General features: G+C 44.6%; 1 protein-coding gene across 1 annotated transcript in view; it reads left to right on the top strand.

The window, feature by feature from the left end:
• DNAH8 (dynein axonemal heavy chain 8) overlaps positions 1–26,026 on the top strand; it is a 478,630-nt gene that overhangs the window by 363,695 nt on the left and 88,909 nt on the right. Inside the window, exons 64-71 of the mRNA XM_044291082.1 lie at positions 529–693; positions 3,178–3,404; positions 4,175–4,293; positions 6,200–6,303; positions 6,456–6,632; positions 6,983–7,150; positions 7,481–7,696; positions 8,560–8,697. Of these exons, the coding sequence (XP_044147017.1) occupies positions 529–693; positions 3,178–3,404; positions 4,175–4,293; positions 6,200–6,303; positions 6,456–6,632; positions 6,983–7,150; positions 7,481–7,696; positions 8,560–8,697 (1,314 nt within the window). The remainder of the gene's footprint in view (positions 1–528; positions 694–3,177; positions 3,405–4,174; positions 4,294–6,199; positions 6,304–6,455; positions 6,633–6,982; positions 7,151–7,480; positions 7,697–8,559; positions 8,698–26,026) is intronic.

The raw sequence follows: 26,026 nt of genomic DNA, 5'->3' as shown, positions 1-26,026 counted from the left end.
GTCGCGCGACATTTTGTTGCACCAATGTCGCTCGACAATTTTTATAATGGCAGTCTATGGTGTCGCACTGCAACATGCGACATGCTGCGACTGCGACGCGACAGTCGCAGAAAATCCATTCAAGATGGATTTTTCTGCGACTGTCGCGTCGCAGTCGCAACATGTCGCATGTTGCAGTGCGACACCATAGACTGCCAGTATAAAAATAGTCGCGCGACATTGGTGAAACAAAATGTCGCGCGACAACTGTTGCGCCCTAGCTGTCAAAAGTCGCGCGACAAATGTCGTCGTGTAGACCTAGCCTTAAGTAGGTTCAGTTTTGCTGCAATAGATCTGATCTCTGCCCTGAAAATCAGTCCCACTTATCTGAGTGGGGCTTGCAGATACCCCTGTGCTTGCTGCCAAAACAATCCCATTCAAATGAATCAAACTGAATTTTCTGCAACAAGATCTGTTGTGTGTAAAGGTGCCCTTACACCTCTGTGAAGCTGACCTCCTTATTATCTTTTACTCGCAATACTCTTGAAGGTTTCTAATCTGTTTTCTCGGGAAGAGCTGGAAGAGATCGCTCAGCCTTTGCTACCAGTTATGAAGAGGGATTTTCCAGGTCACCCCCCAACATTTGAGAATTTGTATGAGTATTTTCTCTCTCGGTGTAGGAGGAACCTGCATGTCGTACTCTGCCTTTCACCTGTAAGTATGAAAGGAGCGTCGTCACACTTTTCCTTCCATTTCAGGGGGGCTCAATGGGATATAGGGTCCCTGCTCATGATCGGGGGGGGGGGGGGGGGGGGGTTACTGCTTGGAAAAAATGACGTTAAATTAAATCATTGGTTCAATATGATTATTGAGATTTCATATTTATGTGTTTTTTGTTATATTTTACTACTTAAAAAAAATGTATTGCTTTGTGTCACCACACACCGATGCATCAAACACTGCACATAAATTAGCAGTTTCAGGTCTTTCTTTACTTTTTTGTAGTAGTTGATGCCCCCTAATTACAGACAGAGGTGTACATAGATGTCAGTATTATCCACATACAGTACAGACCAAAAGTCACACCTTCTCATTCAAAGAGTTTTCTTTATTTTCATGACTATGAAAATTGTAGATTCGCACTGAAGGCATCAAAACTATGAATTAACACATTTGGAATTATATACATAACAAAAAAGTGTGAAACAACTGAAAATATGTCATATTCTAGGTTCTTCAAAGTAGCCGCCTTTTGCTTTGATTACTGCTTTGCACACTCTTGGCATTCTCTTGATGAGCTTCCAGAGGTAGTCACCTGAAATGGTCTTCACTTCACAGGTGTGCCCTGTCAGGTTTAATAAGTGGGATTTCTTGCCTCATAAATGGGGTTGGGACCATCAGTTGCGTTGTGGAGAAGTCAGGTGGATACACAGCTGATAGTCCTACTGAATAGACTGTTAGAATTTGTATTATGGCAAGAAAAAAGCAGCTAAGTAAAGAAAAACGAGTGGCCATCATTACTTTAAGAAATGAAGGTCAGTCAGTCCGAAAAATTGGGAAAACTTTGAAAGTGTCCCCAAGTGCAGTCACAAAAACCATTAATCGCTACAAAGAAACTGGCTCACATGCGGACCACCCCAGGAAAGGAAGACCAAGAGTCACCTCAGCTGCGGAGGATAAGTCCATCCGAGTCACCAGCCTCAGAAATCGCAGGTTAACAGCAGCTCAGATTAGAGACCAGGTCAATGCCACACAGAGTTCTAGCAGCAGACACATCTCTAGAACAACTGTTAGGAGGAGACTGTGTGAATCAGGCCTTCATGGTAGAATATCTGCTAGGAAACCACTGCTAAGGACAGGCAACAAGCAGAGGAGACTTATTTGGGCTAAAGAACACAAGGAATGGACATTAGACCAGTGGAAATCTGTGCTTTGGTCTGTTGAGTCCAGATTTGAGATCTTTGGTTCCAACCACCGTGTCTTTGTGCGACGCAGAAAAGGTGAACGGATGGACTCTACATGCCTGGTTCCCACCGTGAAGCATGGAGGAGGAGGTGTGATGGTGTGGGGGTGCTTTGCTGGTGACACTGTTGGGGATTTATTCAAAATTGAAGGCATACTGAACCAGCATGGCTACCACAGCATCTTGCAGCGGCATGCTATTCCATCTGGTTTGCGTTTAGTTGGACCATCATTTATTTTTCAACAGGACAATGACCCCAAACACACCTCCAGGCTGTGTAAGGGCTATTTGACCATGAAGGAGAGTGATGGGGTGCTGCGCCAGATGACCTGGCCTCCACAGTCACCGGACCTGAACCCAATCGAGATGGTTTGGGGTGAGCTGGACCGCAGAGTAAAGGCAAAATGGCCAACAAGTGCTAAGCATCTCTGGGAACTCCTTCAAGACTGTTGGAAGACCATTTCAGGTGACTACCTCTTGAATATATCTGTAAAGAATAATTCAAGGCAACTGGACGTACTGTAGATTTCTTGAAAACGTTTCACTCGTTCTTCCAACGAGCTTTCTCAATTCTGAGTTATTGTACAAAAATTCTGGGAATAAATATGTAACTGAATCCACATCTGGTAATTATACCCAGCATTGGGTCAAAGGTGTTGATTCCATTATCCTAATTGGAGTCAGTAGGTGATAAAGACTTCCCAGAAAAAGGTGTCAAGACAGCATTGTATGTGGCAGACAATAGATGTCTAACCCCCCCACCTCTATTCAAGCTTGGCTTCTCCATTTTTACGTAGATGGCCTCCTTCACGTCTCGTTTGTACCAATCGGCCTCCTTATCCAAAACACGTACTTGACTGTCTTCAAAGGTGTGACCTGTTCCTGTACCTCTTGAAGCTCATCAAGAGAATTTCAAGAGTGTGCAAAGCAGTAATCAAAGCAAAAGGTGGCTACTTTGAAGAACCTAGAATATGACATATTTTCAGTTGTTTCACACTTGTTTGTTATGTATATAATTCCACATGTGTTAATTCATAGTTTTGGTGCCTTCAGTGTGAATCTACAATTTTCATAGTCATGAAAATAAAGAAAACTCTTTGAATGAGAAGGTGTGTCCAAACTTTTGGTCTGTACTGTATATCCAAGTGAAATGATAACAGATGGTTCAGTCTATGAGGGATCAATACAAGTTTGGGAGAATGTTCTTGACATGTGTAATCATTTATCACGTCCAGGTCGGTAACAAGTTACGGACACGATCTTTGAAGTTCCCGGCTCTTATCACTGGCTGCACTATGGACTGGTTTAGTCACTGGCCGAGGCAAGCTTTAGTAGCCGTCTCCTCTTACTTCCTGTCTGGGCTTGACATTGCATGCAGCTCTGAAGGCAAATCCAATGTGATGGAGGCCATGGCAGTATTTCATGACCAGATGTCAGAGAATTGTGAGAGTTATTTTCACAGGTAACTGCAGCTGCTCACAGCTTCTTCTGATGTCTTTCTAACCTGTGCATCATTTGGGGGCCGGGTGATTTATTATTTATTTATTCATTTTATGCACTTATATAGCGCTACTATACTCCGCAGAGCTTTACAGACGTTAGCATCCAACTGTCCCCAATGGGGCTCACAATCTAAGGCTCCTATCAGTCTGTCTTTGGAGTGTGGGAGGAAACCGGAGAACCCGGAGGAAACCCACGCAAACACGGGGAGAACAAACTCCATGCAGATGTTGTCCTTGGTCGGATTCAAATCTAGGACCCCAGCGATGCAAGGCACCAGTGCTAACCACTGAGCCACCACTAACCACTGAGCCACCGTGCTGCCCATCAGACATTGATACAATTGATGAGGTTCTGGACTATTACTAAAATGCAGCCCTCTGTCAAATAAACATTATGAGTATATACTTGTAATATACACCATACCTGGTCCTGATATTAACACCAGTGGTAATGGGGGAGATATGGAAAAGTCCTCTTGTCCATAAAATTAAAAATTGAAATGGATCTATGTGATATAAAACAGATAATAACCCTGTATAAAGGTTAGGGATCTTAGAAGACCACAGTGTAAATCTGTCACCCCACAAATAAGCAGAAATGGCTCCCAGACATGGCTGACTCCATGGAATAAATAAGGATCCCCAAATATTCATGGGTTAGTGCCAGGTTTAGTAAGTTCTTGCCACCTGCAATGTTTCATATTTATATCTTTTTGTTATTTTACTTCAGATTTCGGCGGAGGGCTCATGTAACATCCAAATCATATCTATCATTTATACATAGCTACAAAAAGATCTACGCTGAAAAATGTAAATCCATGAATGAACAGGCCGAGCTCATGAACAAAGGTGAGGCGGTGAATTATCCCAAAAGATTTATATTCTGACATTTATTACCTCTGAGTCCAGCGCACAGTTTTATCAAGAATAGTCTGTATTAACGGTAAGATCTCTGCTTGTAGTCACTGACTAGGACTCTTCATTGTTAATGGGATGGACACACAGGTGCACAGCTCTGATAACTGTACTGTAACGAACCCTCTACCTATGTGTGTCCATCACATGGCTCAGGGTCATAACAATGAAGGTTCCCATTCAATGTCTACAAGCAGAGATCTGGGAAGACTTGATGCATAAAATACTGTATGTTACAAAATGAATGACATTGTGAATGTTTTCCACTAAAACTGAATATCCCTTTAAATGTGGCCAAAGCGAAACATTGGCAGACAGAGCAGATAGCAGCATATTACCATAAGGGGGCGCTAATGTTTTTCCTTCTGAATGGCCACTGCTGCGTTATCCGCTCTGGATAACAGGTTGCCATGCCCAATGCCCAAGTGGTATATAGAGCAGTCCAGGGGGACTTACTTGCAAGTTATTTGGGGGTCTGGTCATTGTGATTAGTTCCTGGTTACTGTGCTCATTCATCCCATGGTGACAGAGTGGATGAAATAAGTTTCCTGACGCTTAGTGATGGGATATCGCTAGAATATAGCATCAAATTGTGGTCGTGGGGGTCTGACCTCTGGGGGCCCTTCTGATTTTGGAACTGATCGCCTTTCACTTGAGAAGCATTGAAGGGGATGCAGCAGTGCACCAGCATTAAAGGGGTTCTCCGGGAATTAAGAAAATAAAATTACTAAAAATACTTATTAGAAATATATTCCCTAATACCTTTCATTAGTTATAAGGGTTCAATTTGTCTTGGGAGCAATTAGTGCACACAAAACCCGTCCTAATCACACAGGAGGACGTTACCTGACAACACAGAGGAGGATGTGATAAAGAGCAGCAGCGCTTGTATGCAGTGTCCATTACCACAGTCTGTCCTGTCCGTCCTCTGTACTTCACGTCTCCCCATGATCTCCATTCCTACAGAGATTCAGCTGAAGATCTTATCAGCTGTATTCAGGACCATAATCCCTGACAAGTAGGGGAGGAGGCTGAGGCAGCTCTTTACCTCAGTGCCCTCAAGTAACTTGACAGTGGCCATTTTATTTCTCCTAAAGATTGCACCTAATGAAAGGTATATGGGAATATATTTATAATAAATTAATATTTAAGTATTTTCATTTTCTTAATTCTCTAAGACCCCCTTTAAGATTCTCAGAGGACGCACCCCCACCAGTCATAAAGTGATGGCAAATTCCAACACTAACATACCTCTAGTGGCATCCAGTGTCTAGTCTCTGGGGCTGTGCTGAATAAGCCCTTGTAACTTAGTCGATTCAGATTCAACTGAATTGAGTCTATACCCTGGTTAGTCAGTGGGGCTCAGCTCGGTCTCTGGCGATATTCACATTTAGGGACTGTCTGTGGCACTGCGCTGGTTTAATGCAGGAATGTATTCATTATTCTAATTCTCAGCTCTGACCAGCATTTGTATGTAACAGGACTAAAACTGAAGGCCGAGCTTCTTTCTAGAGTAGGTGACATCAGGTATTCTAGGTTTCAGCCTTTGTACAGTATCTTCAGTCTTGACCAATAGCAATAAGAAAAAGAATTAACAATACAGAACGCCATCCGGTTAGTTTGACTTGTGACCATGTGACTTGTTTGTGATCACTGTGATCGTCTTCATTCATCCTCCCCGCCATGCCTGCCTTGTTTAATGTCTTTCCCAGTGAAGTGCCTTTTTCTCTTGTGTCCAGAATAACATACCGGTATATGATATCAGTCTGATCATTTCGGCTTCTGGAGCACAGAACCTCTTGGCCGCTGTAAACAACATTTTCCTTTTTCCCTTTCTAAGGACTCTCCAAGCTCATGGAAGCCAGCGAATCTATGGGAAATGTATCCAAGGAGCTTGCAGAGAAGGAGAACGAATTGGCTCTGGCATCTCTGATAGCCGACAAGGTAAGTCCCACCACAGAGGCATTTAACAATTTCCGGGCAAAGATATCACAGTCAATGTTTTCGATGAATTCGCTTGGTGTTACAACAGATCCAGTGCCCTTACCACTTTCTATATTTCAATTGTTCTGTTCCATTCTGCTTGAAATCTACAGGTGCTGGCAGAAGTGACATTAACTGCACAGGCAGCAGCTAAAGTGCAGAACGAAATGCAGCTGGTAAAAGACAAAGCTCAGAGCATTGCGCAGCAAATAGAAAGTGAGAAGCGTATGGCGGAAAGTAAACTGGAGGCTGCAAGACCCGCTCTACTGGAGGCAGAAGCTGCATTAAATGTGAGAAAACGCTGATAGAAAGATGATGCATGCTGTCCTAGCTAGACCCTCCATGTGAATGTGTAGATGGGACTCTGCCATCTAGTGGCTAACTACAGTTAAATCCATGGGGTTGTCCGGGGTTCTGTTAAGTAAGGTTTACTAGACATAAATCATCATAAACTGCTGTTGTGGCATCCAGAAGAGACGCTCCAGCCTGTCAGTAGAGAGGGGGGTGCAGATCGCTGATCAGTCTGTGGTTGTGTCTTGTGCTGCCACGTATCACAGAATCCACAATCTCAGATTCCTACTGCTATTCTTGCTCTTGGCATTTTTAACTATGACGTCTTATCAGTGTTTTGTTTTTTTAGACGATCAAACCTGTGGATATTTCTACAGTTCGGAAGCTTGCAAAGCCGCCACATCTGGTCATGAGGATCATGGATGCCTGCCTTCTGTTGTTGCAAAAGAGGCTTGATCCAGTAGTCATGGATCCTGACAAACCCTGCTGTAGGCCTTCCTGGGGAGAGTCAGTAAAGGTGAATCCAACCAACTATATTACATTAGATTACAGTTGTGTGGCTGCACACACCTAATAAGCAGACTGGCAGCAGTCACACCGTGACATTTCCTATCTCTGCTCTAGTGACAGCTGTAGTGGCCTCCTGGTTGGATGCTGCAGCTGTCACTCATCAAAAGTTTGAATGATGTTTAGAATAATCCATTCACTTGGGATTTCAGTCCAATATGCAAAGTATCAACTTTCCCTGAATGTGCATTTTAATTCACTGTGTGAGTGGTAAACCTGACGCTATGGTAGAAGATGTTTTTGCAGTAAATGTAATAATCATAGATGTATTTGTTAACAGCTCATGAGCACTTCTGGATTCCTTCAGTCCCTTCATCAGTTCCCAAAAGACTGTATTACTGAGGAGATGGTGGAGTTATTGCAGCCCTATTTTCAGATGGAAGATTACACAATGGAAAATGCAAGGAAGCTCGGTGGTAATGTTTCCGGTCTTATGTCATGGACACAAGCAATGGTGACATTTTATGAAGTCAACAAGGAGGTACTGCCATTAAAGGTAGGACGTCCTTCTGTTACACCAGAGGAGCCCTTTAAAATTGTGTGTCTGGGTTCACACCATTTTTTTGCCATACACTTGAGGCTTGTCCGTTTACAATTTGAATCAGTGAACATACAAAACTGAGTTATTACGTGCTTATCTGTATTATACTCCAGAGCTGAATTCACAATGCTGCAGACATCATAACTGAAATATACTGTATTTCAACTTGTATTTGTCCTTGTCCGTATTACCGAGCTGGCTCATTACAAGCTCTGTACAATATTGTCATGTAAGAAAACCTAATTGCCCCATGCATTAAAGAGTAAGATGTCAGGCTTGTGACAACAATAGCCAATAGAATTGTCTGTATGCAGCTTAGGCACATAGTATTGGCTGTATGTTATGTTTCTCAATGGAGATGTCAATAAGCCACAGCTGGTTTGCACTGGGTAGACTGGGGTGTGGAGTCTAAGGAATCTGCCCAATCTTCATCCTAATTCTCCACAGAGGCATAGATTTTCCGGGTCAGATTCCCAGGTTGCAGTCCCCAGAATAGTCACCGATTGGCTGCAGTAGCTCTGAGGAGTTATGTAGCCAGGAAGTGCGGGAGTTCACATGTTGGTTCATTGCTCAATTTAATTGTATGGGGCTGAGGTAGAAAGGGCTCTATTATTCCCATAGAAATAAATGGAGCGGTGGATCAACATTGGCGCTTACTCTGCATTCAGAGAGAGGACATAGTGATCTCTCGTTTCAGGCGCCAGCGAACAGATCCCCCCGCAATCTGATATTTATCACCTACCCTGTGGAGAAATGAGGATTTTCCTGGGATAATATTTGCAAAGATTTGATTCATGTTTTCTTCTTACATTTTCCAGGAAAGTCTCATGAAGCGACATCACCATTTAGAAGTTGCTAATTGTGAAATGACAAATGTGCAGCAGCAGCTGGATGAAAAACTAGCCGAACTGGATGTGGCTCAGTCCAAATTTGATGGAGCAATGTTACAAAAAATGGTGAGCATGAAGAACTTTTGTATTTACAATTGTCGTTGGACTAACGGATGCGCCTTGTTTGCACCTACAGTTAGGTGCCTCCCACTTGTTAAGGGACCAAAAGTAATGGGACAATTGTCTTCTCAGCTGTTCCATGGCCGGTGTGTGTTATTCCCTCATTATCCCAATTACAATGAGCAGATAAAAGGTCCAGAGTTTATTTCCAGTCTGCTATCTGCATTTGGAATCTGTTGCCGTCAACTCTCAAGATGAGATCCAAAGAGCTGTCACTATCAGTGAAGCCATCATTAGGCTGAAAAAACACCACAAACCCATCAGAGAGATAGCAAAAACATTAGGCGCGGCCAAAACAACTGTTTGGAACATTCTTAAAAAGAAGGAACGCACCGGTGAGCTCAGCAACACCAGAAGACCACGGAAAACAACTGTGGTGGATGACCGAAGAATTATTTTCCTGGTGAAGAAAACACCCTTCACAACCGTTGGCCAGATCAAGAACACTCTCCAGGAGGTAGGTGTATGTGTGTCAAAGTCAACAATCAAGAGAAGACTTCACCAGAGTGAATACAGAGGGTTCACCACAAGATGGAAACCATTGGTGAGCCTCAAAAACAGGAAGGCCAGATTAGAGTTTGCCAAACGACATCTAAAAAAGCCTTCACAGTTCTGGAACAACATCCTATGGAGAGATGAGACCAAGATCAACTTGTACCAGAGCGATGGGAAGAGAAGAGTATGGAGAAGGAAAGGAACTGCTCATGACCCTAAGCATGCCACCTCATCAGTGAAGCATGGTGGTGGCAGTGTCATGGTGTGGGCATGTATGGCTGCCAATGGAACTGGTTCTCTTGTGTTTATTGATGATGTGACTGCTGACAAAAGCAGCAGGATGGATTCTGAAGGGTTTCGGGCAATATTATCTGCTCATATTCGTCCAAATGCTTCAGAACTCATTGGACGGCGCTTCACAGTGCAGATGGACAATGACCCAAAGCAAACTGCAAAAGCAACCAAAGAGTTTAAGGGAAAGAAGTGGAATGTTCTGCAATGGCCGAGTCAATCCCCGGACCTGAATCCGATTGAGCTGCATTTCACTTGCTGAAGACAAAACTGAAGGGAAAATGCCCCAAGAACAAGCAGGAGCTGAAGACAGTTGCAGTAGAGGCCGGCAGAGCATCACCAGGGATGAGACCAGCGTCTGGAGATGTCTATGCGTTCCAGACTTCAGGCTGTAATTGACTGCAAAGGATTTGCAACCAAGTATTAAAAAGTGAAAGTTTGATTTATGATTATTATTCTGTCCCATTACTTTTGGTCCCTTAACAAGTGGGAGGCACATATGCAACTGCTGTAATTCCTGCACCGTTCACCTGATCTGGATGTAAATACCTCAGATTACAGCTGACAGTCTGCAGGTAAAGCCGACAGTCTGCAGGTAAAGCAGACAGTCTGCAGGTAAAGGTGACAGTCTGCGGGTAAAGCTGACAGTCTGCAGGTAAAGCTGACAGTCTGCAGGTAAAGGTGACAGTCTGCAGGTAAAGGTGACAGTCTGCGGGTAGAGCCGACAGTCTGCAGGTAAAGCTGACAGTCTGCAGGTAAAGCTGACAGTCTGCAGGTAAAGCAGACAGTCTGCAGGTAAAGGTGACAGTCTGCGGGTAAAGCTAACAGTCTGCAGGTAAAGCAGACAGTCTGCAGGTAAAGGTGACAGTCTGCAGGTAAAGGTGACAGTCTGCAGGTAAAGGTGACAGTCTGCAGGTAAAGGTGACAGTCTGCAGGTAAAGGTGACAGTCTGCAGGTGAAGCTGACAGTCTGCAGGTAAAGCCGACAGTCTGCAGGTAAAGCTGACAGTCTGCAGGTAAAGCTGACAGTTTGCAGGTAAAGCCGACAGTCTGCAGGTAAAGGTGACAGTCTGCAGGTAAAGCCGACAGTCTGCAGGTAAAGCTGACAGTCTGCAGGTAAAGCTGACAGTCTGCAGGTAAAGCAGACAGTCTGCAGGTAAAGGTGACAGTCTGCGGGTAAAGCTGACAGTCTGCAGGTAAAGCAGACAGTCTGCAGGTAAAGGTGACAGTCTGCAGGTAAAGGTGACAGTCTGCAGGTAAAGGTGACAGTCTGCAGGTAAAGGTGACAGTCTGCAGGTAAAGGTGACAGTCTGCAGGTAAAGCCGACAGTCTGCAGGTAAAGGTGACAGTCTGCAGGTAAAGCTGACAGTCTGCAGGTAGAGCTGACAGTCTGCAGGTAAAGCACATCTTGTCCGTTTCATCTCACATCCATTGTGGTGGTGTATAGAGCCAAAAATTTTAGAATTGTGTCAATGTCCCAATATTTATGGACCTGACTGTATATACTTAATATAACTAAAACTTCAATTTTATTAGTACCTGCCATAAAACAAATTACTGAAATAAACAAAAAGAATAAAAATCTTATTTTAAAAATATCAGAGTGAGCACTGTCCCCCGACATGTTTCGCTGAGTGTTCGGCGTCCTCAGGGTTCGGGCAGTCGTAGACTGGGGGGGGGAGCCTTTGAGCTTAAAGATTTTAGGACAGTTAGTGAGCGCAATCTATAATAGCTAAAAAATAATAAGTGACTGACTAGCCAGAAACTGAAAGTGCGCAGCCACCGACGCAGAGTAATTGATGAACATTAGACAGTGACAGTGTCATGCTACAAGATAGCACTGAAAAAAGCAAAAGACAGCGCTCACTCTGATATTTTTAAATTAAGGTTTTCGTTCTTATTGTTTATTTCAGTAACTTGTTTTATGACAGGTACTAATAAAATGTAAGTTTCGTATATATTAAGAATATAGGTGCAAAAAAGGCACATCCGTTAGTCCAACGACAATTGTAAATACTAAGTAATGGTAAACAATGCCAGCACCTATACACTAGGGTTTATTGGATTTAAGTCATGGATTACTTTTATCAAAGAATGGATCAAAGGAAAAAAACGTATCCTTGAGACTTTTGATCCAAGGGGGACATATAAACCCCTTTTAGAAAAAAATAATTCGATCGAAAACCTAATTATTTTGTGCAATTAGTAAAAATACGGTACCAGCGTCTATGCAAAAATATAAATGATTTATTATACAGTAATTTATATACAATGAATATACGACCACTAATAATGCAAAGACAATACAATGAAATTTTGTACCCAAAATACGCCACTAGATTGTGCTGACACACCACAAATTTACCAACACACTCTAATAAACCAATGCAAAATATACCAATTCTGCTAAAATATAACAGCTTATATCTGAACTGATTATATACAGAAATTCAATAAAGAAAATGACGGATATGAACCCTTGCTTTGCCAAACTATCATAGTTTGGCAAAGCAAGGGTTCATATCCGTCATTTTCTCTATGGTTTTTGGTAGTATTGCAATAACTTATAAATTATCGGCTTGATATCAGACTAGGGAATATAAAGATTCCCAACAGAGAGTTTTCTCTGAAAATTAATATAAACTTTTATTCAGCAATATGCATCGTTGCTAAATAGTGATAATAATAATGTAGCAACTAATCTTATCCGTCCGCAATAAGCGGGATTGGCTAAGAATTAAACCAACTAATTTATATGAATACTACAAATAACAAAAACATACATTACCCATTTTGCAGAGTCTTAACCCAGAGGGGTAGCCCTGATGGTGCATCACTTCATTAGATGGGAAGTACAAAAGACAGTGATAGATCCGGAGGGAAAATTTATTTTTGTTTATGCCTACATCAACTGTATTCCTCATATAGTGATAAATATATATAATCCTCCTCCCGCTTCTATTTCTGTGCTACACGCGGCGACGGGATTGTTGGCGCAATTATAGAATGATATGTATGGGAGATTTTAATATGGTGATGAACAACAGCCTAGACAGGTTTCAAACTGAAGCACCTAGAGCAAACTTACAACCTTCTAATACAGTACTTTCCAGGTTGACTGCTGAGATGGGATGGGTGGATATGTGGCGGGAAAGACATCCATTGCAGGCAACGTACTCATGCTTTACCCCATCAAGGGGAGCATTATGTAGAATAGATTACATCCTAGGTAATGATCTAGTAGACATATGGTACGGGCCGCATGGAGTTTCAGATCCTGCAACAGTGACAGTGAGATTTCTATTACCTGATACTATAAAACATGGAAATAAGATGCGTATACAACCATTCTGGCTATCCCTAACGTCAAACAATAATAGAATACCAGACCAACTAAAAAGGTTTTTTTAAGTACATGACGGGATGGCGGATGAGCTGTTAATATGGGAAACATTGAAAGCATATTTGTGAGGTTGTCTTAACCCTTTCATAACCAGAGGTTTTTTTTTTGTCTTTTTTTTTTTGCATTTTTTGTTTTGCACTACCTTCCTTCCCAGAGCCATAACTTTTTTATTTGTCTGTTCACATAGGTATATGAGGGCTTTTTTTTTGCGGGACAAGTTGCACTTTAAACGCCACCATTTAATATTGCATATGATGTAGTGGGAAGCGGGAAAAAAATTCCAAATGGGGTAAAATTGCAAAAAAAAAGCGATTCCATCACAGTTTTACGTTTTTTTTAATTACGACGTTTGATGTACGATAAAACTGACCAGTAACTTCTATTCTACAGGTCAGTACGAATTCGGCGATACCTTTATATGTATAGTTTTTCTTGCGTTTTGATTATAAAAGTGGGAAAAAAATCAGTTTTATTTTTGTCACCATATTTGTAATTATGTGTACGGAGCTGTATGGGGGCTCATTTTTTGAGGGGGCAATCTGAACTTTTTACTGATCACTTTTTATAAAAAAAATTGTAGAAAATGAATCGACCAAAAACTGCGAATCGGCCATTTGGACGCCTTTTTTCCGATTCGCTGTTTGCCGTATGGGAAATATATTTTTATACTATGGGTGTTTTCGCACATTGCGACACCCATGATGTGTATTTTTTTAATTTATTTTTTGTTCCTTTATTTTTACTTTGGGAAAAGGGGGTGATTAAAAATATATATATTTTTTTTAAAGTTAACTTTTTTTTTTTTTTTTACACTTTTTTATAGTTCCCATAGGGAACTATAACATGTAATCATCTGATTGCTATTATCATAGACTCCAATGCACTTGCATTAAAGTCTATGATGATTTCACTACTTTCCTATGGAGCCCTATTACAGGCAAGGGCTCCATAGGAAATACTATGCAGCAGCCTTGTGTCATTCATAAAGACACAGGCTTCTGCATACACGCTCCGGCTCCTCCGATCGCCACATGGGGGAGCCGGAGCACAACCGAAAGTGCGCACTTTCGGTTTCAGCGCGCTCAAATTCCGTGGTCAGGACTGACCCCAGCATCTGAGGGGTTAAATGTCTGCGATCGGCATTACTGCCGGTTGCGGACATGAGCCGTGGGTGTCTGCTAAAAGAAGCAGCTGGCCACCCGCGGCTATGGAGCCCGCAGCGGGCAGGAGCGGGCGCCATCTTTAACCTCTTCAGGACACAGGGCGTACAGGTACTCCCCGATGTCCTGGTACTTAAGGACACAGCGCGTACCTGTACGCCTGTATATTTCTGATCACCGGCGGGCGGGGATCGGAAGCCGGTGCCTGCTCAAATCATTGAGCAGGCACCTCGGCTAAATGCGCAGGGGGGTCCTGTGACCCCCCCATGTCGGCGATAGCCGCAAACCGCAGATCAATTCAGACCTGCGGTTTGCGGCTTTTACCTATTGCGGTGGGCCGCGGTGCCATCGGGTCTCCATGGGACTGTAGGGGGCATTGCGCTGCCTTCCGGTGATGACCCTGTGAGCTGTATGAGGCCGGAAGCTGTATGAGTAATACACACAGTATTACTCATACAGCCAATGCATTCCAATTCAGAAGTATTGGAATGCATTGTAAAGGGATTAGACCCCCAAAAGTTCTAGTCCCAAAGTGGGACAAAAAAAAAGTGGAAAAAAAAAGTTCCCCCCCCCCCCCAAAATTTCAAGTAAAAATAAACAAAAACGTCATTTTCCCCAAATAAAGTTAAAAAAAATTGGTAAAACATAGGGGGGAAAAAAAGTATACATATTAGGTATCGCCGCGTCCGTATCGACTGGCTCTATAAACATATCACATGACCTAACCCCTCAGATGAACACCGTACATCACAAAAAGTACAACAGCAAGCGATCAAAAAGGCGTTTGCCCACCAAAATAATACCAATCTAACCGTCGTCTCATCCCGCAAAAAATCAGCCCCTACCTGAGACTATCGCCCAAAAATAAAATAAACTATGGCTCAGAATATGGAGACACTAAAACATCATTTTGTTTAAAAAGCTGTTATTGTGTAAAACTTACATAAATAAAAAAAAGTATACATATTAGGTATCGCCGCGTCCGCATCGACCGGCTCTATAAAAATATCACATGACCTAACCCCTCAGATGAACACCGTAAAAAATTTAAAATAAAAACTGTGCTAAATAAACAATTTTTTGTCACCTTATATCACAAAAAGTGTAATAGCAAGCGATCAAAAAGTCACATGCACCCCAAAATAGTGCCAATAAAACCGTCATCTCATCCCACAAAAATCATACCCTACCCAAGGTAATCGCCCCAAAACTGAAAAAATTATGGCTCTCAGACTATGGAAACACTAAAACATGATTTTTCAGGCAGGCAAGATACTGGTCCATGTGGTTCGTGGTAATACCACAGCTCCACCGGTGTCACATATAAAATACATAGAGGGGACATTCTACCAAGACCTATATAAATCTGAGGTACACTATACCAATCATGACCTAGAAAAATACCTTCAAGAAGTGATCTGTCCAAAGTTATGCAAACAAAATAGAGAGCTTTTGGAGGAAGCTATAAAGGAGCTGACTCCGGGAAAAGCACCTGGTCCGGATGGCATTCCGATAAAGGTTTATTCTAAATACATAGATATGCTAGGTCCGCAACTACATAAAATGTACAAGGCTGCTCAGCGACAAGAACATCTGCCAGAGTCACTGTATGATACCTCCATAGTGGTATTACTGAAACCTGACAAAAACCCACTGGAGTATGGCTCTTATAGACCGATATCCTTATTAAATATAGATTATAAAGTACTTACCAAGATATTAGCTAATAGATTGAATAAAGTCTTCACAACTATAGTGCATGGAGACCAGAATGGTTTCATTCTGGGAAGGTCGACATCTAATAACATTAGACGAGCACAAGTTGTAGCTCAGATAGGAGTAGCTGAGAATAAACAATGGGCTTTGGCATCGCTGTGTAAGCCGTGTACCGGGGTGGGCTCCCCAGAATACAGCGAAGTCACAGACAAGGAAAGCGACACTGACACCAGTTTAATATGCAAGAACAGAAAACTTTACTTAAACAACAAGTAATAACATAAGCATCACTAAAGCAATACAAACATGCATAGAAATGCTATATCCCGGACCCACAGTCAATCTCACTGCCCACTGGACAGGCCTAGCCGATGGAGGACACAGCAGAGCCTGCAAGTCGTGCTGTGCTGCTACAGAGGACATCCCTAGCCGGTGGCAAACTCAGCAGAGCCTGCAAGTCAATAACTGCGCTGCAGTCCAGTACAGTACAGCCTAGCAAAAACGATATAAATCCTAACTGACTAACTAATGCGAGGCCTAGGCTAGTCTCTGTAACTTCAGGCGCCACACAATATATTGCAATCAGTAATCAGGTGTACTGACCTGTGTCCGTTCTGGGCCCGAGGATGCAGCCTACCAGAGATGGCCACCAACTTCTCAGCAACCGTGCGGCCTTGCTTGATAGTGAGGCCTTCTGTCCACACACTGAACTGGTCTTCCCGGGACAACCTCTCTTTCAAACGAGCTGGATACAGAAAGGATATAACAGCTACTCTCCTCCTTCTGAGTGTCCATTAACTGCCGGACATCTGCAAGCCAGGATGGAATCAGATTCAGTCCCTCACAGCACAATCCTTCCACCATGCCAGATCAACACCTCCTGGTTCACTCACAGGCAGCAGCATGAGTCATCATCTGTTTTACATATTCAAATCTCAGAGTGTGCTGGCTGTAGCAGCAAAACAGTGGCCTCTAGTGCCCAGAATGCCAAATGACAGTTTAAGTACAGACATTATGCAGAAATAGCTGTTTCACAATCTCACATGTCACCCCACTAGAAGTTGTCGCTCTCGGCAACTTTCCCCATACAAGCTCATCCTAAGCATAGCGCTGTGGAGGCACATCAGCATTGGGCATCGCTGACCTTCTCAGAATGCGGGTTTCAGAAATACTGGGGACATCAGGCATATTTGACAAGAGAGGAGCTGTTGATTGCTGAGCATTGCATCTGGGTGGCAAACCTGCCACGGCCGGAACCTCTGTGGACACTTTAGCAGGGACGGACCACCATTCCTCCTCTTCCTCATCTGATGGACTTTCCTCCATACCCTGAGCGTGAGGAGGCACCCCCTCTACGCACACCCGCTCATCAAAATTGCAACGTCTCAACATATTACTGTACGGTCCCAATGACATGGGAATGACAATCTGTTGCCGGTACTGCAGCTCTGGGGTCAGGAGGGCTCGTTCTTCTGGCCGAGGCCAGATCTTGCTCCGAACCCATTCTTTCACCTTCCACAAATCCCGGCAGCTATCCTGGACTCTCTCCCAATCAGTTTTCCCCAGCACCAGCGTTATTCCAGACGCCACCCCATTTGAATGTGCTACATCCGGGAACAGAGGTAAGCGACCAAGGTCAGGAGTTTTAGTATCCTCTAACTCCTCATCAGCTCTCTGAGTCGACTGTCCTACTGGAACTCGAGAGAGTGCATCAGTGTTGCCGTTCTCCCTACCGGACCGAAACTTGATGAGGTATTGGTACTTAGAGAGGCGGGCCAACCATCTTTGCCCGAGTGCGCCGAGCTTGGCATTCTCCAGGTGTGCCAACGGGTTGTCGTCTATCACGGTCACTTCCGCACCAGTCAGGCATTCTGCAAACCTTTCGGTCATGGCCCACACCAGTGCCAGTAGTTCCAGTTTAAAGGAGCTATAGTTATCAGGGTTGCGTTCTGACTCTTAGGGACCGGCTCCTATAGGCGATGACTCTTTCTCGTCCATCCTGGACTTGTGACAAGATGGCCCCCAGACCATGTAGGCTTCCATCAGTATACAGCAGGAATGGGGTATCAAACCGCTCGTAAGCCAGGATCGGGGCATTTTTCAGCGCCTTTTTCACCGCTTCAAAGGCCTCTTGTTGCCTGGGCCCCCAGTTGATGGGACGTTTCTTCGGGCCCCCAGCCGTGCCTCTTAGCAATTCATTCAACGGGCCCACCAGATGAGCGAATTTGGGTATAAACCTCCTGTAGTAGCCGGCCAGTCCCACGAACGCCCGTACCTCCCGTAGCGTACTTGGCTGGGGCCACTTCTGAACGGCCTCCACCTTGCTGAGGGCCTGTTTTACCCACTCCTGGGTGACCACATGTCCTAAGTACTCTATCTGCTGTCGGAACAGCTGGCATTTCTTTGGCTTGATCTTGAGCCCATGGTCTCGTAGCCGTCCCAAGACTTGCCGCAGCTTCAACGGTGATCTTCAAAGGAAGCCCCGAACACTACTATGTCATCCAGGTATATCAACACTGATTCGAAGTTGAGGTCCCCCAGACAGTGTTCCATCAATCGCTGGAATGTCCCCAGAGCATTGGAGAGGCCGAAGGGCATCCGGTTGAACTCGTAGAGTCCCATAGGTATAATGAAGGCCGTCTTGGCTTTGTCCTTCTTGGCCACCGTCACCTGCCAGTACCCACTAGCCAAGTCAAGAGTTGAGAAGAACTTAGCTTGGCTTAGGGCTGATAATGACTCTTCAATCCGCGGAAGGGGGTAGGCATCCCGGACGGTCTGAGCATTCAGCTTCCGATAATCCACGCAGAACCGGAGACTCCCGTCTTTCTTCTTCATCAAGACTACAGAAGCAGCCCACGGACTTTGACTCTCCTGGATCACCCGGTTCTCCAACATGCTGGCCACCATATCTTTCACCTCCTGATACATCTTAGGTGGGATCTGCCGGTAGCGTTCACTGATCAGCGCAGCATCGCCGGTTGGGATTTAATGTTCGATGGCAGTAGCACATCCAAAGTCCTCATCATGTCTTGAGAAGGCCTCCTGAAATTCCAAGAGGGTGTCTTCCAGCAGCTTTTGTTCCCCCGGGGTCAGGGTTCTGCAGTCCACCCCCATACGGGCCATGATCACTCAACCGTTCCATTCTGCTGTCGGGGTTTCCTTTGAATGGACCTCCACAGCATAGGTCCAGGCTGATCTCCTATTCGGCTGCAGCGTAAAGCCCCTTCGTCGAGCGATACCCCCTTCGGACACATAAACTTTGGCCAGCAGGGTGTTTGCGGGGACGGTTAACTTGCAGTCCTGAACATTACAGCAGCGTGTAGACACACATCCGTCTTTCACAATGGCAAGGGCCCAGGCTACCAGTGGGCGAATCTGCGTTTCTTCTTGATAAGCGGGCTCGATCAGGACCTCCAGTCCATTCAGTCGTCGTCCAGCCCCCACTGGCAGCATCAATATTCGCTCCTGTCGAGGTGGGATCTTCAACAGAGTCCTCCGTAGCACCCTCACGTCTCCAATGGCCCGTCTGGACAGGTTACTCTTTTGTAGGCCACAGCTCCTGACCATTTGTTGTAAGACCTTCTGGGTAGGCCGGTGTGCAGTGGCCCGTTGCCAGTACTTCGGCCCTTCCTTGGCATAGAGTTGATGGTCTAGGTCTCTCAGTATATTCATGTCCAGGGTCACGTCCATTCCTTTCCGGGACGAATGGTCCACCAGCACGACCCCTTTCTTGCCGATGTCTTGCCCAAACAGTCGGATCCGCATCCAGACTATCCCTCGAACATCCATCTCTCTATTATCGGCAGCTGTCAGCCTGATGACGCTCCCATCTTCGGGCTCCATCATATGCCCAAAGTGCCTCTCAAAGAACTCCAAAGGCATTAGAGTGCACTCTGACCCTGTATTAACTAGACAGCAAACCTTTCGGCCTTCCAGCTCGGCTTCTAATACGGGGCTTCTGGCATACAGATCACGTTCTTCACGCAGAGGGCTTAACTTCTGGTGCACTGCCACAGGACGCCCAGCTACTGCAGCGGTCGGAAGTTTAACGTCAGCTCTGATGCTACCTGTTCTGGGCACTCTCTGGCCATATGGCCGTACTTTCGGCAAACCCAACAGAGGGGCCCTCTTCTGCCCAGCCCCCTCACCGGGGTTGTTCTGGGTGGAGTGACACAAGGTGCGGGGACAGTTTCCGGAGGCCAGGACGGTTCTACCTTCATCTGGGACACTTCCAGACGAAGCTCTTTCAATTCCGCCCGCAGGGCCTGGACCACATCCTTTAAAGGGAACCAGTCACCAGTTTTATGGTGTCCTAACTAAGGGCAACATAAATAAGTGACTGATTCTCTTAGCAAAATGTTGGGTCACTTTCTTTAATTGACCCAGTCAATCTGCCAACATCTTGTATTGAAAAGCTCCAGCTGATAATGATGAGTCATGAATATTTATGAGCTCCTGACTCTCCCCGCCCACCTGCTGCTGAATGACAGTTTTTTTTCCATATGAATCCGCAGCAGGTGGGCAGGGGAGTGGCTATAGCTCTGAATTAAATATACACTGGACTCAATGACATCACGCTGGACTCAAATCAGCTCATTAGCATGCGGCATCTTTGTGTGTATATTATGAGGTAACCATCTGTCACACCAGTAAGTGAATACATCTAAGGTACTTTTTAGTAGTTAATGATTGTATATAATTAGTTAGATTATAATCAAATATCCACATGACAGGTTCCCTTTAAGGACTCCGATTCTTGAGATCCCGGCCGGTCCCTTGTAACATGCGCGCTATTCACCACTCTCGCTGCCGTAGGTATAGGCTCTTCCTCCCTCTCTACAGCGGCTAAATAAACTCTGTAGAATGTCATATCGGCCATTGTTCGGGTCATCTCTTGTAATTTATCTTGTAGGAATTTATTGGCGAGCCCCACTATGAACTGATCTCGTAGGAGCTGTTCCACTTCCCGGAAGGCGCCTATAGCCTCAGGGTCTCGTCGTTGTATCTCATTCAGTGTCTCCTGTAGAGCATTGGAATATTGCATCAGGGTCTCGCCCTCTCGCTGGGGTCGGTTAAAGAAGTGACTCCGTAACTGTACCACTTTGGCCCGCCCCCCTTGGGCTCTCTCTAGCAGGGAGAATATCTTCTCTAGGGTATCTCTCAGAGTCAGGCCTTACCATCACTGTCCGCCTGACGTCACCCTCTAGGGCTCCCAATGCAACCTCAGCCCACAGTTCAGGGGTCAGGTTACACATTTTAACTGCACTTCGCACCCTTTCAGTCCAGTCCTGCAATGTCATGTTGTTACTGTCATACTTTGGCAGATGATGCAGCAGTGCCCCTACAGGGATGTATCCTACTGGGGTAGCCATATTGTTTGGGGCAAGCTGAACTTGCGCCTGTGCATCCTGGGCTGGGTCCTGATCCGGCACCACTGGTGCCGGGGGACGATCTCCCACCGCGTTCCCGTCCATAACGGTCGCTGTATCCTGCCGACTACACCAAGTTGTAAGACGTGTATCGGGATGGGCTCCCCAGAATACAGCAAAGTCACAGACAAGGAAAGCGACACTGACACCAGTTTAATATGCAAGAACAGAAAACTTAAACAACAAGTAATAACATAAGCATCACCAAAGCAATACAAACATACATAGAAATGCTATATCCCGGACCCACAGTCAATGTCCCTGCCCACTGGACAGGCCTAGCCGATGGAGGACACAGCAGAGCCTGCAAGTCGTGCTGTACTGCTACAGAGGATACCCCTAGCCGGTGGCAAATGCAGCAGAGCCTGCAAGTCAATAACTGCGCTGCAGTCCAGTACAGTACAGCCTAGCAAAAACTATATAAATCCTAACTGACTAACTAATGCGAGGCCTAGGCTAGTCTCTGTAACTTCAGGCGTCACACAATATATTGCAATCAGTAATCAGATGTACTGACCTGTGTCTGTTCTGGGCCTGAGGATGCAGCCTACCAGAGATGGCCACCAACTTCTCAGCAACCGTGCGGCTACACACTGAACTGGTCTTCCCGGGACAACCTCTCTTTCAAAAGAGCTGGATACAGAAAGGATATAACAGCTACTCTCCTCCTTCTGAGTGTCCATTAACTGCCGGACATCTGCAAGCCAGGATGGAATCGGATTCAGTCCCTCACAGCACATCCTTCCACCATGCCAGATCAACACTTCCTGGTTCACTCAAAGGCAGCAGCATGAGTCATCATCTGTTTTACATATTCAAATCTCAGAGTGAGCTGGCTGTAGCTGCAAAACAGTGTCCTCTAGTGCCCGGAATGCCAAATGACAGTTTATGTACAGACATTATGCAGAAATAGCTGTTTCACAATCTCACAGCTGGACACAGCCAAAGCCTTTCGATTCAGTGGAATGGCCATACCTAATAGGAGCATTAAAAACTTTGGATTTGGCCCGATGTTTATTAAATGAATTCACATAATATATAAGAATCCTAAAGCAAATATACACTGCCTGTTCAAAAAAAAAAGCTCACACACTCTAATATTTCATTGGACCGCCTTTAGCTGTGGCATTGTTCCGATAAGCTTCTGCAATGTCTCAAGATTTATTTCCATCCAGTGTTGCATTAATTTTTCACCAAGATCTTGCATTGATGATGGTAGAGTCTGACTGCTGCGCAAAGCCTTCTCCAGCACATCCCAAAGGTTCTCAATGGGGTTAAGGTCTGGACTCTGTGGTGGCCAATCCATGTGTGACAATGATGTCTCATGCTCCTTGAACCACTCTTTCACAATTTGAGCCTGATGAATCCTGGCATTGTCATCTTGGAATATGCCTGTGCCATCAAGGAAGAACAAATCTATTGATGGAATAACCTGGCCATTCAGTATGTTCAGGTAGTTGCTGACCTCATTCTTGGAGCACATACTGTTGCTGAACCTAGACCTGACCAACTGCAGCAACCCCAGATCATAGCACTGCCCCCACAGTCTTGTACAGTAGGCACTAGGCATGATGGGGGCATCACTTCATCTGCCTCTCTTCTTACCCGATGCACCCATCACTCTGGAACTGGGTAAATCTGGACTCATCAGACCACATCAGCTTCTTCCATTGCTCCAGAGTCCAATCTTTATGCTCCCTAGAAAATTGAAGACTTTTTTTCTGGTTTGCCTCATTGATTAGTAGTTTTCTTACGGCTACACAGCTGTTCGGTCCCAATCCCTTGAGTTCCCTTCGCATTGTGCGTGTGGAAATGCTCTTACTTTCACTATTACACATAGCCCTGAGTTCTACTGTTTTTCTTCGATTTGATTTCACCAAACGTTTAAGTGATCACCGATCACAATCATTCAGGATTTTTTTCCCGCCACATTTCTTCCTCGAATACGATAGGTCCCCACTATCCTTCCAGTTTTTAATAATGCGTTGGACAGTTCTTAACCCAATTTTAGTAGTCTCTGCAATCTCCTTAGATGTTTTCTCTGCTTGATGCATGCCAATGATTTGACCCTTCTCAAACAGACTAACATATTTTCCACGACCACGAGATGTGTCTTTCGACATGGTTGTTTAAGAAATGAGAAGCAGCTCATTGCACCAGTTGGGGTTAAATAACTTATTGCCAGCTGAAAGATAATCGCCCATGCAGTAATTATCCAATAGAAGGCGCATAACTATTTGCTTAGTTAAATCCAGGTGGCGACTTTTTTTTTGGGGACAGGCAGTGTATTAGTCAATGGAACCCAGTCAGAACCATTTCAACTGAGCAGAGGCACGAGGCAGGGATGTCCCCTCTCACCTCTATTATTCGCAGTGGCCTTAGAACATCTTGCCCTCAGAATACACCAGGACTCTGTGTTTATGGGAATAGCAATGGGAGGAAAAGAGGACAGAATAGGTCTACTGTATATGCTGATGACTTGATTCTATTCATAGATAATGCAGAATTTACTCTTCCAAGAGCAATAGAGCTTATAGAACAATTCGGTTATTTCTCAGGACTACATATAAACTGGTCTAAATCTGCACGTATGCCTCTTTGGACAAATGATTGGCCATTGACATACCATAACCTTCCTGTAGTGGATAACTTCAAATACCTGGGTATAGTTATTACCAGAGACCCACTTATGTCATTCACTAAAAATAATTGCACCCCTGGAGTCCCTCTTGCTGATAAATTTAAGACGTGGAATACCCTTCCTCTATCGATCATGGGATCAGATTGTATAAAATGGGTAGAATTCCACATAACAGATGTTCACAAGCAACTGCAGATTTCTGGCACATGATGTGGGAATGTAGCTATCTGCAATACTTTTGGAAAGAGGTTACCACTGTTCTCACAACTATGGTCCCAGCTCCAGTACCAATGTGCTCTAAGATGTGTATACTGGGGATAATGGATGAGGAGATATGGTCACACCACAATAGAATATTTTGGGGAGAAACTCTGTTTCTCGCTAGGAAAGCAATAGCACTTAGATGGCAGACAGAACACCTACTTTGGGACAATGGAAGTCCCTAGTGAACTAAATTGTTCCTATGGAAAAGATAGTTTTTAAAAATAGGGGGTGTCCACAAAAATTTCAGAAGGTGTGGGGAGAATGGTGCTCATCTTCATTGACGTTGTCAAATAATCATAGGCATTCCACTAGGATGTCTCCATAATGTAACATATTACACACATAGAGAAACTGTCACAATCTAAAACCATGTCTTTATTGCTAACACTACATGAAAATAAATGACACTCAAATATGTAAATCAATATGAATAACAATTGTACTCTCGCTTTTGATATGTAACAAGTCACGTGATTATTATATGCTTCCGGATGAATGTTTATGTACCATACCTGAATTGTTAAACTTCAATAAAACGAGTTAAAAAAGAAAAAAGTGGCCATGGGAAAAAAACTCCTAAAAGTGGCCCTATGTCATAGGTGGATCCAATGTGAAAGAAGATGGGCAACACAAGTAAGTTGGACCAACACATGTAGGAAGGGACAAGACATGTAGACTGGGCCAGCAATACAGTAGTGCAACACAAAATACCACCACAGCAGAAACAAATACCACAGTGCTGCACAAAATACTGCCGCCCTAGCGGCAGTATTCAACTGTGAGGATGGTGATATAGTTAAATTCAGAAGGACATCTGTGGCCATTGGCCAGGTGCATAAGTACCTGATGCTCTCAGCTTTAATTACTGTTGAGAGCATCTGATCATTATACTGCAGGCACTTCCCCAGGGCCCTTTAAGAGGAAAAAGTACTTGTTTTTGTGACACCAGTTGCAGTAAAGCAACAAGGGCACAGGGCCCCTTTTAGTGATACTGTGGATGGTACCCAGGGGTAGGAATGACAGAGTGGTATAGGGTGGCCTAAATGTCCCTTAATGTTGGTGCACGTGTCACAGTGCTCCCACCTGGATACGCTGGACCCCAGGTATTGGCTCCACAGCAATGAAAAAGGGGGTTTGTTGATGAAGGGGATGAGGAAATAAATGGAGTCCAGACCTTGTGATGAATGTGATAACAGCTTTACTTTTGCATAAATGTTTCTCCAAACAGTTTCAGGCTTTGTCTTGGTTCCCAGCAGGCTTTGGCATTAACTGAGGCAGGCAAACTCCTCTCTGCTACATCTGTTGCTCTCTGACTCTGCTGTGCTGACAGGGTAGCTGTCTAACTTAGCTTTCTCTGGGTGCTGCAACTTCTCTCTGTAGTCTGACTCTAGTTTGTCCAGGGAACTTTACTCCAGGCTTCAGAGGCTTCCAGCTGTGGACTCCACATCCAGCAGAGCTTAGGGTGCTCTAGCTGGCCTGGGCAAGGCACGTCCAGAAGGGACATGCACCTGCTGCACACCCTCCCTTGACAGGGGGTAAACTGCAACTTTCCCTAGCACGGGGTAAGCTAGACTTTTCCCTAGAAAGGGGTAAGCTGAACCGACTCTCATTAGTCTCCCCCTCCCCTCCTGCAGGAAGTTGTACACGCCCACATTACCACAAAGGGGGGTTAGAATGGAAGGGAAAGCTCCATTCTCTGTACCTGTAGCTATGCCATTGATGCTGCCACCTGCTGGTGAACCAGGCACATTACATGTTAACACAACAGTTGCAAAATAGGAAATGCACATTATATGAGATCTGGAAATAAATACATAGAATGACTTTAAGTTAACCATAGGACATAGTGGCGGGGTGCAAAGGTGGTAATGCCACTC

This window comes from Bufo gargarizans, chromosome 4 (genome assembly GCF_014858855.1).
Source record: "Bufo gargarizans isolate SCDJY-AF-19 chromosome 4, ASM1485885v1, whole genome shotgun sequence".
NCBI lineage: Eukaryota > Metazoa > Chordata > Amphibia > Anura > Bufonidae > Bufo > Bufo gargarizans.
Note: the sequence above shows the minus strand (reverse complement) of the source record. Positions and strands in the feature narration are given on the sequence as shown.